The 12,233-nt window shown below is 38.0% G+C and overlaps 1 protein-coding gene across 5 annotated transcripts in view; it reads right to left on the reverse strand.

Annotated features, from left to right (window-relative positions):
• The window catches only part of OSBPL3 (oxysterol binding protein like 3), an 85,199-nt gene that overhangs the window by 12,342 nt on the left and 60,624 nt on the right, over nt 1-12,233 (reverse strand). For all 5 annotated transcript variants that reach the window (XM_038126783.1, XM_038126784.1, XM_038126781.1 and 2 more), the window contains 5 exons: nt 10,507-10,641; nt 9,712-9,805; nt 6,074-6,324; nt 4,116-4,253; nt 1,316-1,379 (listed from right to left, as the gene is read on the reverse strand). In XM_038126783.1, coding sequence (XP_037982711.1) covers nt 1,316-1,379; nt 4,116-4,253; nt 6,074-6,324; nt 9,712-9,805; nt 10,507-10,641 — 682 coding nt within the window. The remainder of the gene's footprint in view (nt 1-1,315; nt 1,380-4,115; nt 4,254-6,073; nt 6,325-9,711; nt 9,806-10,506; nt 10,642-12,233) is intronic.

The raw sequence follows: 12,233 nt of genomic DNA on the forward strand, positions 1-12,233 counted from the left end.
CAGAAAGAACTGAACTGACTGACAAGCTGCCTTTATGATTAAATTGGTGTTAATCTTTCCATGTAAGTTAATATAGCCTCATTACAAGAGGTCAGAGCATTTAAAAATTGCCTTTACAATGGAAAAAAATCACTGTCTAGCCCTCCCATAAGCTCAGCCAGCCATATTTAAAAATAAAGCAAACAAAAATCCCCAAGCCCTGCTGCACCCTGATTGAATGTCCTGTGCCCATCAAAACCAAATCTCAGACTCTCACATTAATCAGCTTCTCAGCTCTCATTAGAAGAACTTCATTCTCTAAACAGAAATGTTAAAATATTTGAATGATAACAGTTGTCAAAATCTGTTAAACAAGTCAGTCTCACCTATTTTTATTAAGACAGGCTGCTATCTGATCTTATTTATACAGTGCTCAAGTTACTGAATAAATTTTTGGTCATCTTAGCTTTTGGGCTATGAACAAAAGGATTCTTGTGTCCCCGTATTTGTTTACAAAGCAAAGAATTACACAGAATAATATAACTCAGACTAATGGGATCCAATATCTGTTCAGTATGGCTCCATCTGTAATAACTATAATCAAGTCAGCAGAGCCAATCAGGAAAAAAAAAGATTACAATATAGCCCCATTGTGATTTGACAAACCCCTGGGTGAAGGATTTTAAGTGAGTTAAAAGGCATGGTTATGTTTGGTGTACACTCTGAAATTATCTAATCACACAGGTACTGTTACTGGCTGACACCTTCACTAGCAGTACCCACTCCAACACACATCTTTTGAAAAAAACAGTAGTCAAATAGCACAAAATCTTACATACTGTAATAATGCCAGCAGAGAAAGAGAAGGTAAATGTATTTACCCTTGCTGTTACACTCATTTTTGAAAATTGCTTACAGAACAGGTTTACAAGATCTGCCAAGGTTCAGGATTTAACTTTGAGTGTTTTCATGCTGTCTTGGAACTTGTTTGTTTTATAAATAGCTTTACATACAATTCTTTTTTACTAAAGAACAACATTCCCCCCCCCCCCAACCTGATTTTAAGGAAGAGCAGATATTTGTACATGGAAATAATAATCAATTATTGTTACATGAAAAAAATCCAAACAAAGAAAAATCTCTTGAGAATTTTTATAATCGCAGAAGATCCAAGTAAGAAGCATGCAAGTAAGGATAGCCTAACATTTCATAAAACCATTCTAATGAAGATTTAAGCAAGGAATTTCAACTTTTCCTAATTTCTGGTTATTTTGTATAGACATACAATGAAAACATTATGAACACTGTAAAAGTAAATGATAGACTGAAGAGTTACCTTGCCAAAAAGCAAAATTCACAGATTCAGCATGGCATGCAGAAATAGGTGGGTGGTGACTGACCTAATAGCAAGACATGAAAAGAGAGGGGGGGAAAAAGATTAACATATTGAACAGTCATTTTGGTTTGGCTTCTTTTGCTTTGCTTTCTCCTTTATTCCCATATGGCATTTACAATTTGAACATTAGTTTTCACTTTGCAGTTGTGTCCTGAAGGGGGAGGCAGTGAGATTAATAAAGGTTCTCAGACCTAAGAAACCTTGAAAGAAATGGGAAACAATTATTTTAAAAGGCCTGAGATTTTGGTTGAGTGAAAATCTAGCTATACACTTTGTACATTGTCTCTAAGGTGATAATTAAATTTTACCCTTAGGACCACTTAACAGATTAACAAAAACCACACTTTGAGTGCACAGACGAAAATTTTCATAAAACCAAAAACACAACAAAGGGCCAAAAGCTCCTGTGCAGTGAATAACCACAAAACCCTGAGTATGAGGGAGGAGATAGCAATCAGCATCTCTAAGTCGGCCAGGGGTGAAGAAATCAAGCCAGGAAATTCCATCCAGCAATCCCCACTACTGCAGCAGTGACACCCCAGGTGTTTCTGGTGTGAAACTCTAATCCCATGCACTGCATTTCATCAGCTTTGGGCAACAGCACGTGCAGAAATTAGGGCAACCACCAAACTAGCAAAGCAAGGACTGTGAGCAAATAAACAATTCAGACTATTAAAATGCAACAGTAAATAAAAAAAAGCACAAAGTGAAAGCAGACGCTCCTCCTCAACCTAAATTCTCCCTTCTGTGAACACAACTAACAACTGACCAGGACCAGCTCTTAAGATGTGTAATGCCTGCTCTTCCTTGGGCAACTTTATTTTCAAGTCAGATTGCTATTTCTCACTATGAAAAATCAACTCAAAAAAGTTAATCAGCTTCTACTTTTTTTTTTTATTACTCATTTCACAAATCTCTTACTAAGCATTTTTTTCCCGCGGGCATCCAGTTATTTATTGAACATCCTCTACTTGGTTAAAAAAAAAAAAAAAATAGAAGCACTAATTACTTTCAGCTATGGCCTAATTCAGCAAGAGCAACACTCTTTCTCTCTTACATACTGTACCCAGATTAACCCCAGATGTCACTATAATACATGGGTTAAACTTAGCTCTCATTTAAACTGTTATAATTCCAGAGAAAGGTCATGGTGCTAACAGGAGTAATTCTAAACTCCCTCTAATGATAAAACAGAATCTTTGTTACTTTTGTATCTTCTGTGAGTCTATGACATTAATTGCATGCTGCCAGCACTAACAAGGTATCTGGAGCAAGCATCAAAATGCTAGTGCTAGCAATAAGCCACTGCTCCTGATGTAAAGAGAAATATTTAGAAATATTTAATGCTTGCAAGCTGCATTGAATTTCTTTCTTCCCATACTGCCCTCTGTTCCTAATATTTCCCCACCCCATATTCGTACAGTAACTTTACTACTCTAAACTCACCTCACTTATTTCTTGTATTAGAGCAACAGTTGTTCATAGCACAAGCCCGCTCATGTGGTAAAATTCTTCTTTATAAAAACTAGCCTTTTGTACTGGTTTGCCCAATATTCAAGTGAAAATATCTTCCTTTAATTCAGTGTAACATTAAACTCAGTACTAGCTTTTATTCACCACTTTATTACTCAAATTTGATACTGTGCTGGTACTTGCAGTGCTCCATACACATACTTTTAGTACTGAAGTAGCACAGTGATGAACCAGATACATGAACTTTAAATTTGATTCTTGCTTTGACAGTATCACTTTCTATTGTTTTTTTTTTTTTTTTTTCCCCCTCCTTATTTTTACTCTTGCCTGTGACATTTCCTGAGACTAAGGAAAGATCACAAAACATTCCTTTTGGTCAATTCTAAAACATAATGTGCAAAATGTTGTACAGTCACAGGCAGTCAAAAGCACTTTTCATTTCCTAAAGGAAGCCTCTTAGAAGTCTTTCTCTGATCAAATTTCTAGGTTGCACACCTTTGCCCACTTGCACTTTTTGTATTTTTTTGTTATGTCTAGACAGAATGAGACAGCTTTCAGTCATTCTTACTTTGCTACCAGGCAACAGGTATTTGAGTTTTATCTCTTTTTCACATATGCTTCAAGTTTAGCAATTTTGGTAGCTTGACTGGTTTAAATTTAGTATTTTTCACCCATACTTAATAATTATTCTCCTACTGGGGAATTATCTTCATAAACACTCAGACCATGGTGTGCTGTATACATCCTTCACCTACTCAGCTGTAGTTGAAAATTTGAAAGGCTTAGCCTACTAAGTATTTGGAAAGGAAGCAGAAGGAGTCATGGTGCCATTGGAAATACTTGTGGTTGATTGACTTACACAAGGGATACATTTTTTATAAAAGAAGACATTAAACAGCTGCAGATACAGTATTTTTAATGATCACACACAAAAGAAAATGACAAGAATGTAAACTGTCGCAGCTGTGATCAGATTTCAGCATGGGGAATTGCACTCTACTTAACCAAGTTATCTTGTTACTGGAGCAGGCAGCCTGCCAGCCTTTGTACCTCCAGTGTCAGCTGCTGGTTGTGATGTTCTGTGCCAGACTTAGCAGACTTTCCTCAAAAATTTGTTTATAATTCAGCAAAGTCCCTTGGGTCTTGCTGGGCTCAGGTAATGTAGAGTAATCTTGTATTTTGCCAGTAATTCTAGAGAATTCCAGCCACACATTTAGAATTCAGCAGTGTATCAAGTAGCAATTCTAAGGGTTGCAGCATACAATACCTGTTCTGCAAAGAACTGGAAACCCTTATCTTCACGAATACATTCATAGGTTTCTCCAAGCACAGGATTAAATGGCTTACTTCCAGCTCGGTAGTAACTGGATGCATAGGCAGAGACTGCAAAGGCAGCTATGTACACCTGGGAAGTACATATTTGGGACTCAGATTAATTAATTTACAACAGACACAAAAAAAAAATAAAAGCAAGATTTATCCTGATTCTGTATTTTTCCCTTCATTTGCAGGCTACAAACATGCACGCCTCCTGCAAGCCCTAGTTCACACATTAGAGGGTTATTCAATTTTCAGAGTCATTCAATAGGTCAGGGATAGAATTGCTAGGGTCGGATACTGCAAATTTCATCAACTGAAAACAGCATTTCTGAAAAGTGTTTGAAACAGTTTAGCATTCTGCGACACAGTTCAAAGAAATAACCTTAAAAGTCACTCTTAAATTTCATATAATAACTGGTTTTTATAGTTACATCTGTGACTCCATAAATGTACCAACTATCCTTTTCATATACATGGCACAGGAAGTATTGAATGATTTTTCCCCAGCTTTGCTATTTCTAATGCTGTTTGACCTAAATTTCTACAGGATGTTACTACCTATTTATGAAACTGTTGATCATGACTGACACACAGGTAGCCCTTCCAAATTTTTGCTGTCAACTCAAGCATAACATGAGAAATTAGAATTCAGGGTTGTTTGATTCAAGTGCTTTTTGTAACATGTTTTTTCCTCTTTTCATACCCTTTTCCTCATCTTGTGAAAGGGTAGATACTCTCTTTTCACAGTTTCAGAAAACAAATCCACTGAGGATATGCTCTTTTCTGAACTATTGCAATTACTATGCAACAGCTAGCATTAAATTTTGCTTCAGGAATTTCTCAAAGGCAAAGAATACACCAGTCTGAGGTAATTTCCAGATGCTTGGGTGTGGGGAGGAGAGAAAAGCCTTCTTTTCCCTCCCTTTTGAACAACTACTGCTCATTTCCTTTTCCTTTTAGCATAGGTTCTCAAGAGAACAAAAAAAGCCATGGACTGAAACCCCCAGTGAATGACCACACCCTGGGAATAGGCCCTAAATTGTAACCCTTGAAAGCGTCAGAATGAGGATAGAGACTTTTCAAGCAGTATTTTTAACATGACTATATACTCTCATTAATAACCTAATTTTGAGATAAGATATATTGAGTTGAAAAGGCTTAAATTCAGTTTATGGGAAAATCTATGTCTTCCATTTAAGAGAATTTAGGGAGCTTCTAATCCTTTATTTATGGGCTTGCATATTAAGTAGCTCTTGTACACCTGGAAGCTGAACAACAAATGCATTTCTCTCTTGTTCTTTTGCCAAATGCAGAATTCAGGGTTCTGCACTGGAAGAGGATGACATCGTTATTGTACCCAACATACAGTATACAGCCTGGTTTTGAGATACTGAACAGTTTGGATAAACACAAAAAACTTCAGAAAACCAGTTAATAAAAACCATGGAGCTCATTTAGTTAATATAAAGATATCACAGTCCTGTAGGGCTGAAAGATCCAGCATCTCTATGAAGAAATGTGTTACTTCATCAGACACCCTTGAAAAAGATCTATTGTAGCTTCTATCTTTGAGAGGGAACTAAGTTCAATCCCCTCCTCCTTTTTTTTGCTGTAAATTTTTAATATTAAAGAGCAAGAGCTGCAAAACAGAACTAAGCTCCTTTTTGTTTTTTGTTTAAACTTGCAGAACAGCAAGATACTTGAGGAGAGACTTTCTGAAAAAGCAACAGAAATGAAACAGAAGAGTCAAAAATAGTGGCTATGTGAGTATGTACAGACATTTGGAGAGTTTGCCTCTCAGCTGAGAGAAACAAAACAATGGAATAGAACACCTTCACTTCTTCAGCACTGCTTTTATGTTTATTTTAATTGAATGTTCCTGAGTATTTGGAATCAGGTATTTACCATCCGCTCGAAGGGGTTTGGTGTGTGCGCTGCTGTATCCAGGAGCTCGCTGTACTCCAGCTCCTCGCAGAGGCGCTGCAGGGTGTTCAGGGGCTCGTTTAACTCAACGGGCATGGCCACTTTGGAGAGATCCTTTCCTATGTTATTCCTCAGGATATTCCACAGGCTGATGTTACTTGTGTTAGGACATGGAGCTGGTAAACACGTTCTCCGTTTAGAGTTGCATCCGATTCCGCTTTCAGAAATACAATCTGAAAAGGAAGGAAGTGGCAGAACAATTAAATTCACATTTTCTTAGTTTCATCCCCCTTTGCAAGCATACATTAAAATGCAACCATCTTTCCTTCTGTCAAAACTTCCTTCCACCCACGAATCATTTAAGTATTTCACTTGTGGTTTGAAGATAGCCTGTTATAAAAATGACAAAATTAAGAATCACATTCTATGTACATTAACGGAAGTAAAATGCCAAGTACAAGAGATGCATAAAAATGAGCTTCTTTTCCCTTAAAGTCTGCAAGAAAAGGCTCAGACTTTCCACTGAATTTGAAAGAGTAAATATTATAACTAATTTATTTGTAACAGAGATGGATTCCTATCTGTTTAGGGGATATAAAACCTCCCTCCTTGACAGAGCTTCAATTAAGTTGACACTTCTCAGAAGGCAAGATGTAACTTACAGATGCAAGGATAATAACTACTCCTACTGATCTTTTCCTACTTCTTTGCATACTCCTACCAGGGAAATTTACTGTACCATGAATTTACATTCAGGCTTTTCCACATTGCTCCCCATAGCATTTAAACTTAGTGATGTTACTTTGAGATATACCCCCCATATATTGATGGAGAACTGATTTGTTTTAAGGATGCAAAAGCTGAAGCAACTGTAGAGCTATGGGTTTACTGAAGATTTAAAAAAAAAAAAAAAAAAAAAAAAAAGACTCAAGTCAAAAGTCTGTGTTCCTATACCAAAGCAATCAGAACAGGATAAATAGCTCTAAGTGTGCCACGATAGGATTTGTCGCAAAATCCAAACAGAGCTACAAGCTTCCACAATAGGCACTAGTCTGAAGTGATTATATTGCTTAGCTGTACATCACTTTTGTTTCAGAGAAGAATGTGTTTGCCACTACAAGGACATATTTTATCTTTCCACATCCTCAGGAGCATCTAGGAAGCTCCTGCCTTAGGATCGGTTACTATGTGGAGACACTCAGGCATAGCCTCAGTCTGTCAAGCCCTGTCCTTTCCTGGCTTTCCTCACGGAGCTCTGTCTCGAAGGAATTAAACCCACACTGGGCTCCGCATCTCTTTCTGTGCTACACGTGCCTGAAGAATCCCTGCCCTTAAATGCACTTAACCAGTACTTCCTCTTCTCTGCCACTGACATAAGCAGGGTATCAGCAGTGCTTACAGCAGTGACAGGTGACCACAAGGACAAACTTCTCCATGCCTGCCATGCCTCCCAGCCATGCCTCACGAGGAACATTTAAAGGGTAATCGGTAGCTTTAAAGTTTTGAGGAAGGAGTTTCCATCTTTCATGCCACTGGCAAACTCCAAGTCCTAAAACCTCATATGATTCAGTTACTCTAACAAGGTCAGGTGAACCATTTGCAGCCCCTTGCCTGTATCTTTTTTTGCTTAAAAATGGCATGGGCACTATGGGTCCAAAAACCTACCTGAAACAATTATACTGTTGAGAGTTAAGGAGCTCACTTCCATACTTCCCTATTGGAAGAATTTATTTAATATCAGAGGAGGACAAAAAGAAGGATGTTCTCTGATACCTCAGGAATGAGGTAAATGCTAAAAACTTATCCTTGTTTAAAAGAGCTCCCAGAAATGGGATTTGGCTCTGTCTTTTGACAGCTTCTGATTAAGAACAGAATGCAAATTGGGTCATTTACATATTCTGGACCAGTCCATTAATTGAGGTAAGCTGCTGAAAAAACAGAGTGGAGCAAGAACTTCAGTACTCAGACGCCAAATTTTCTAAGCAGTGCAATTAGCCTAGTCTCCATTACAGAAAGGCCCAGGCAGTTCTGGTTTGTAAGAGCTGTGACAGACAGGATGAATGCCAAAGGAGGTTTAGACATCTGACCTCCAACTGGAGTCAATGACTTCTGAGGCCAAACTGGACCATTATCAGCATCTGATCTGACCTTCTACATTACAGTGGCCAGAGGATTTTGTCATAATCCCACAATTTATGGTGCAGCTAAAGCCCTGTAGGAAAACGACATCCAGTTTTCTATTAATGGCAGTGGCAGGCTGCCCAAAGCACAGAAATAGCAGGTACCAGAAGCATGCAGAGGTGCTTCTTATACTGAAGAGCTTCAGTGACAATCTTGGTTAAAAAAAGATGAACTGCCCCATTAATACAGCTTTCTAAGGTCCAGATCATGAATTCATTTGTATTCTTTCCTATCTTAAAGGAAAAAATTGAAATTTCTTCATTTTGAGCAGTTACAGAATACATATCAAACTACCCAAGTTCATAGGAATCTGCTGGTTCTTGGAGATCATCAGGAAACAGCTGCTAGTGAGAAGTCACTGTTCAGCATTTTTGAAAATAAAAATATATTGTTAGACTGGGAAGAACATTGTGGTTAGCTGAAATGAGTTTAAGGCACAAAGCCAGTCAGGTTGTAATGATATTGCCATGGGTCTTCTGGGCAATCAGGACTTGGTGAAGGGAAGGAGAAATCTTGACTCCATTTCAGAAGGCTGGTTTATTATATTATGATATATATTACATTAAAAAGACCACACTATAACTATACTACAAAGAACAGAGAGAAAGATTCATCAGAAGGCAAGTCAGGAATAGAAAGGAATGAATAACAAAGTTCTGTGACTCCCAGAGAGTCTGAGAGCTGCTGCCTCCTCGATTGGCCACCAAGTAGAAACATCCCACACTGACCAATCGAGAAAGCACCTGCTGCATTCCACAGTAGCAGGTAACAAATTGTTTACACTTGAAGCTGAGGCCCTTCAGCTTCTCAGGAGAAGAAAATCCTAGCAAAGGGATTTTCATAAAATATCACAACCACAGTAATGACCAATTCTTCTCCTTTTTTTGAGTCTCTTTCCATTAGGAGGACAAATTAGCATAGGTACTAACAACACTATGAGTAATACATGCAAGAAAGAAATTCTTATGGTCATGCACCAGAGCTGCCAGTGAGTAATTATACTCATGTCCCTTTAAACACTGAACTCTTCTAAAACAATAGGACTTCTGAATGCAGTTGCTGAATTGCAGACTGAAAAAACAGTGTGACAAGAAAAAAACCCTTTTTTTTAAAAAATGAAAGCAGCTGGGCCTTACTACTTTGAAAAAATCCTGTGGCCATGAGAAACTGAGAGTGGGAGTTGCATCAAAGAAGCCAAGAAAAGAGGTGTTTCCCTGCTGATACAGAACCACCAGCCTGCTTAATCAACAGTGCCCAGATAAGCAGATTAGCTAGAATCTGCTGTTCCAAACCCATCTCAGCCTATATGAGAAAAAAGACAGGCTTTTTACATCTCAAAACCCATAATATCAAATTATCTATTGAGAGAAGAAAAAAAAATATCCAAAACAAGCAGTAACAAAATTCTCAAAACATGGGAAAAAACCTCACTAACTTACCTAAAGTTTGTCTTTCATTTTCCATGTCATTGCTTAGGTTATCTTCCGAGACATTATCACTGATATCACTTACATATGAGTCATCATCTGATACCTGAGTGTGCAGTGGGGAAAAAAGCAGGATACATCACTCATTAAAATAATCTCAAATGCATGTGGACATTATTACTTTCAGCTGCAATTATTGTTTCAATATAATGGAACTGTTAAAGCTGTCTTTCAGTACTACAGAAAAGCACTACATAGTCCTAAGAAGACACATTGAGTTTGGGAGAGATGGCTATAATTGAAATTTTAACTTGAGTGGAGACATGCTTCCTCTCCTTGGCTTCGCAACTACGAAGGCTTTCTTCATATCAAAAGCCAAGGTTTTTATGGAACCCAAGAGAGGAAACAAAGATCTAATAAATTTCAGTGCACTTGACATCAGCCTCAAGGTACCTACAGGTACCACAAGGACAGGTATGAATAAGTATTTTTGTGGTGCAATTCCCTGGGCACCTGTGTAATGACTCAAGGCAGCCTCCAATGTCTGCAGTATCTGCATATAAGCTACTTAATTGCCATCTCCCTCACTGTGTATGTAAGACTTCTTCATAATACTTGCTACCCTTTACAGTGAAGAGACAATGACAATGACAACAAATAAATATAAATGGCACATTAATTTCTAAATGCTTTGAAAATTTAAATTTTCTGGCAGTCTTCTGATGTGCAGTTAGCGCTCAGAAAGACTGCCTGTCAATAAGCAGATAAGAAAATACATCTGAATGATGTCAATCTTCTTGCTCAGACCTCATTTTCTGAAGAACTAGCAGACAGCAGGACTTCCTGTGCATCAAAAAATTCTGTGAGAGAGTCAGCGATAGACAGTCTGCTTTCATTGGAGACCTGGTGAACCAGACCTCTGCCTTCCTCTCTTGAATTTTCCTGTTTAAAAGAAAAAGAAGTTTTGAGCAAGGAAGTAGCACAAACAACATTCATGCATGCAATTCCACAGTCTCCTAACTTGAAGGGCTGTAAAACACTGGGAGAAGATTGCACATGCTTCTCTTCAATTTATGTGAAAGATAGCATGTGTTTCAAAGTGAGATTTAAAACCAAAGTAAAACAGACCAAAGAGAAGCAAAAAGAAGGGAAATAAAGCAATACATATTGAGTAAATCACCTAAGGTGCTGCATATAAAACTGCTTTGCTATTTGAATGATTTAACCAGGTATATCCAAGTGTATCATCAAAAAGCCCTCAAAAGAACAAACTCTCATCTCTTTATATTACACCCTAGATTCCCATTCCTTCCTTATCTTAGCAAATTAATATTTTCCTGCTCAAAACTTGCTTAAGGCAAGTCCTGCCATAGAATAGTCTACAAAATTCAGAGGGGTAAAGTTGCTTTGTTTATAACAGTATGTTCTCCTAGCTCTTTTTATTCCCTAATTTTCTATGCTGTGCTTTGGAAATCATTCCTTCATATCCACACCTGAGATATCTCCATGTTACCCAAAACCAACATATTATTAAAGCCACGTAACCAGAATTGCTTTAGCTGCTGGAGGCACATTTGACTGCCACAGAGATCCTGACAGCCCCTCCCATGGAAGCACTACAGATCATTGGTGGAAGCAGAGCTCCAATAGGTGGCCATGCAAAGGTGGGGTGACCAGTGAGACTTCTTATTCTGTGGTGGCAGTAAAGAAGTTGGAGAAGCTTGTGTGCTACTCTTTCTCTGATAACTCCACCAACACAAAGGAAATGAGCTGTGCTGGCCCAAACGAGTGTATTAGATGCTCTTAAGATTTTCTGCATGAGGTGCTTTACTAGCTTATAACCATGACTTCCACATCAGAATTTTGCAGGAATTGTAGTATTTTATTTTCAGAACAACATAATGAACAACCTGGCAAGCCCAGAATCAAGCTGACAAACCTTTCAAAGCTTTTCTGTTGGTAGGTTTTGCAATCGTATGGAATGTATTCGGTACACGCTGATAATGGTGACACAGAAACAAAACAAACTGCTATAAAAAAAGACTTGAAAAAACCTTCCCTTTACAGCAGGGATAAAAGAGAACCTCAACATTGTTCCTCCTGGATGAAGGCAGTTATACTAGCCTACAAGTAAAAAAAACCAAAACCTTACACACATAAGCATTGCTACTGGGATTATTTCCAATACTATTTTGAATCTGAGAAGGAAAGCAAGCGGGAAAGACTCCTAAAAGAGCATCAGGTTTTTATACCTAACACATACGCTTCATTTTTCTTGTTCCATATTCCCACTTTGGCATGACGAACTACAATTAAATTACCCAATAGACAAACGAAACCTTTCCCTTATTCAAAGGCTTGAGATACTATTTTATACTGCTTCAATTTTCACAGGTGGATCACAGCACCCAATGTATCATTTAGTGACAAGTCCTGTGCAGTGGCCCTGTCTTACTCAAAGCAGCACTACTGTATCACAGTCCTCACACAGTCTTAAAATGAACTTCTCCAGTGTAAGTGATTTCATCCTTAAG

Source organism: Motacilla alba, chromosome 2 (genome assembly GCF_015832195.1).
Source record: "Motacilla alba alba isolate MOTALB_02 chromosome 2, Motacilla_alba_V1.0_pri, whole genome shotgun sequence".
Lineage (NCBI taxonomy): Eukaryota > Metazoa > Chordata > Aves > Passeriformes > Motacillidae > Motacilla > Motacilla alba.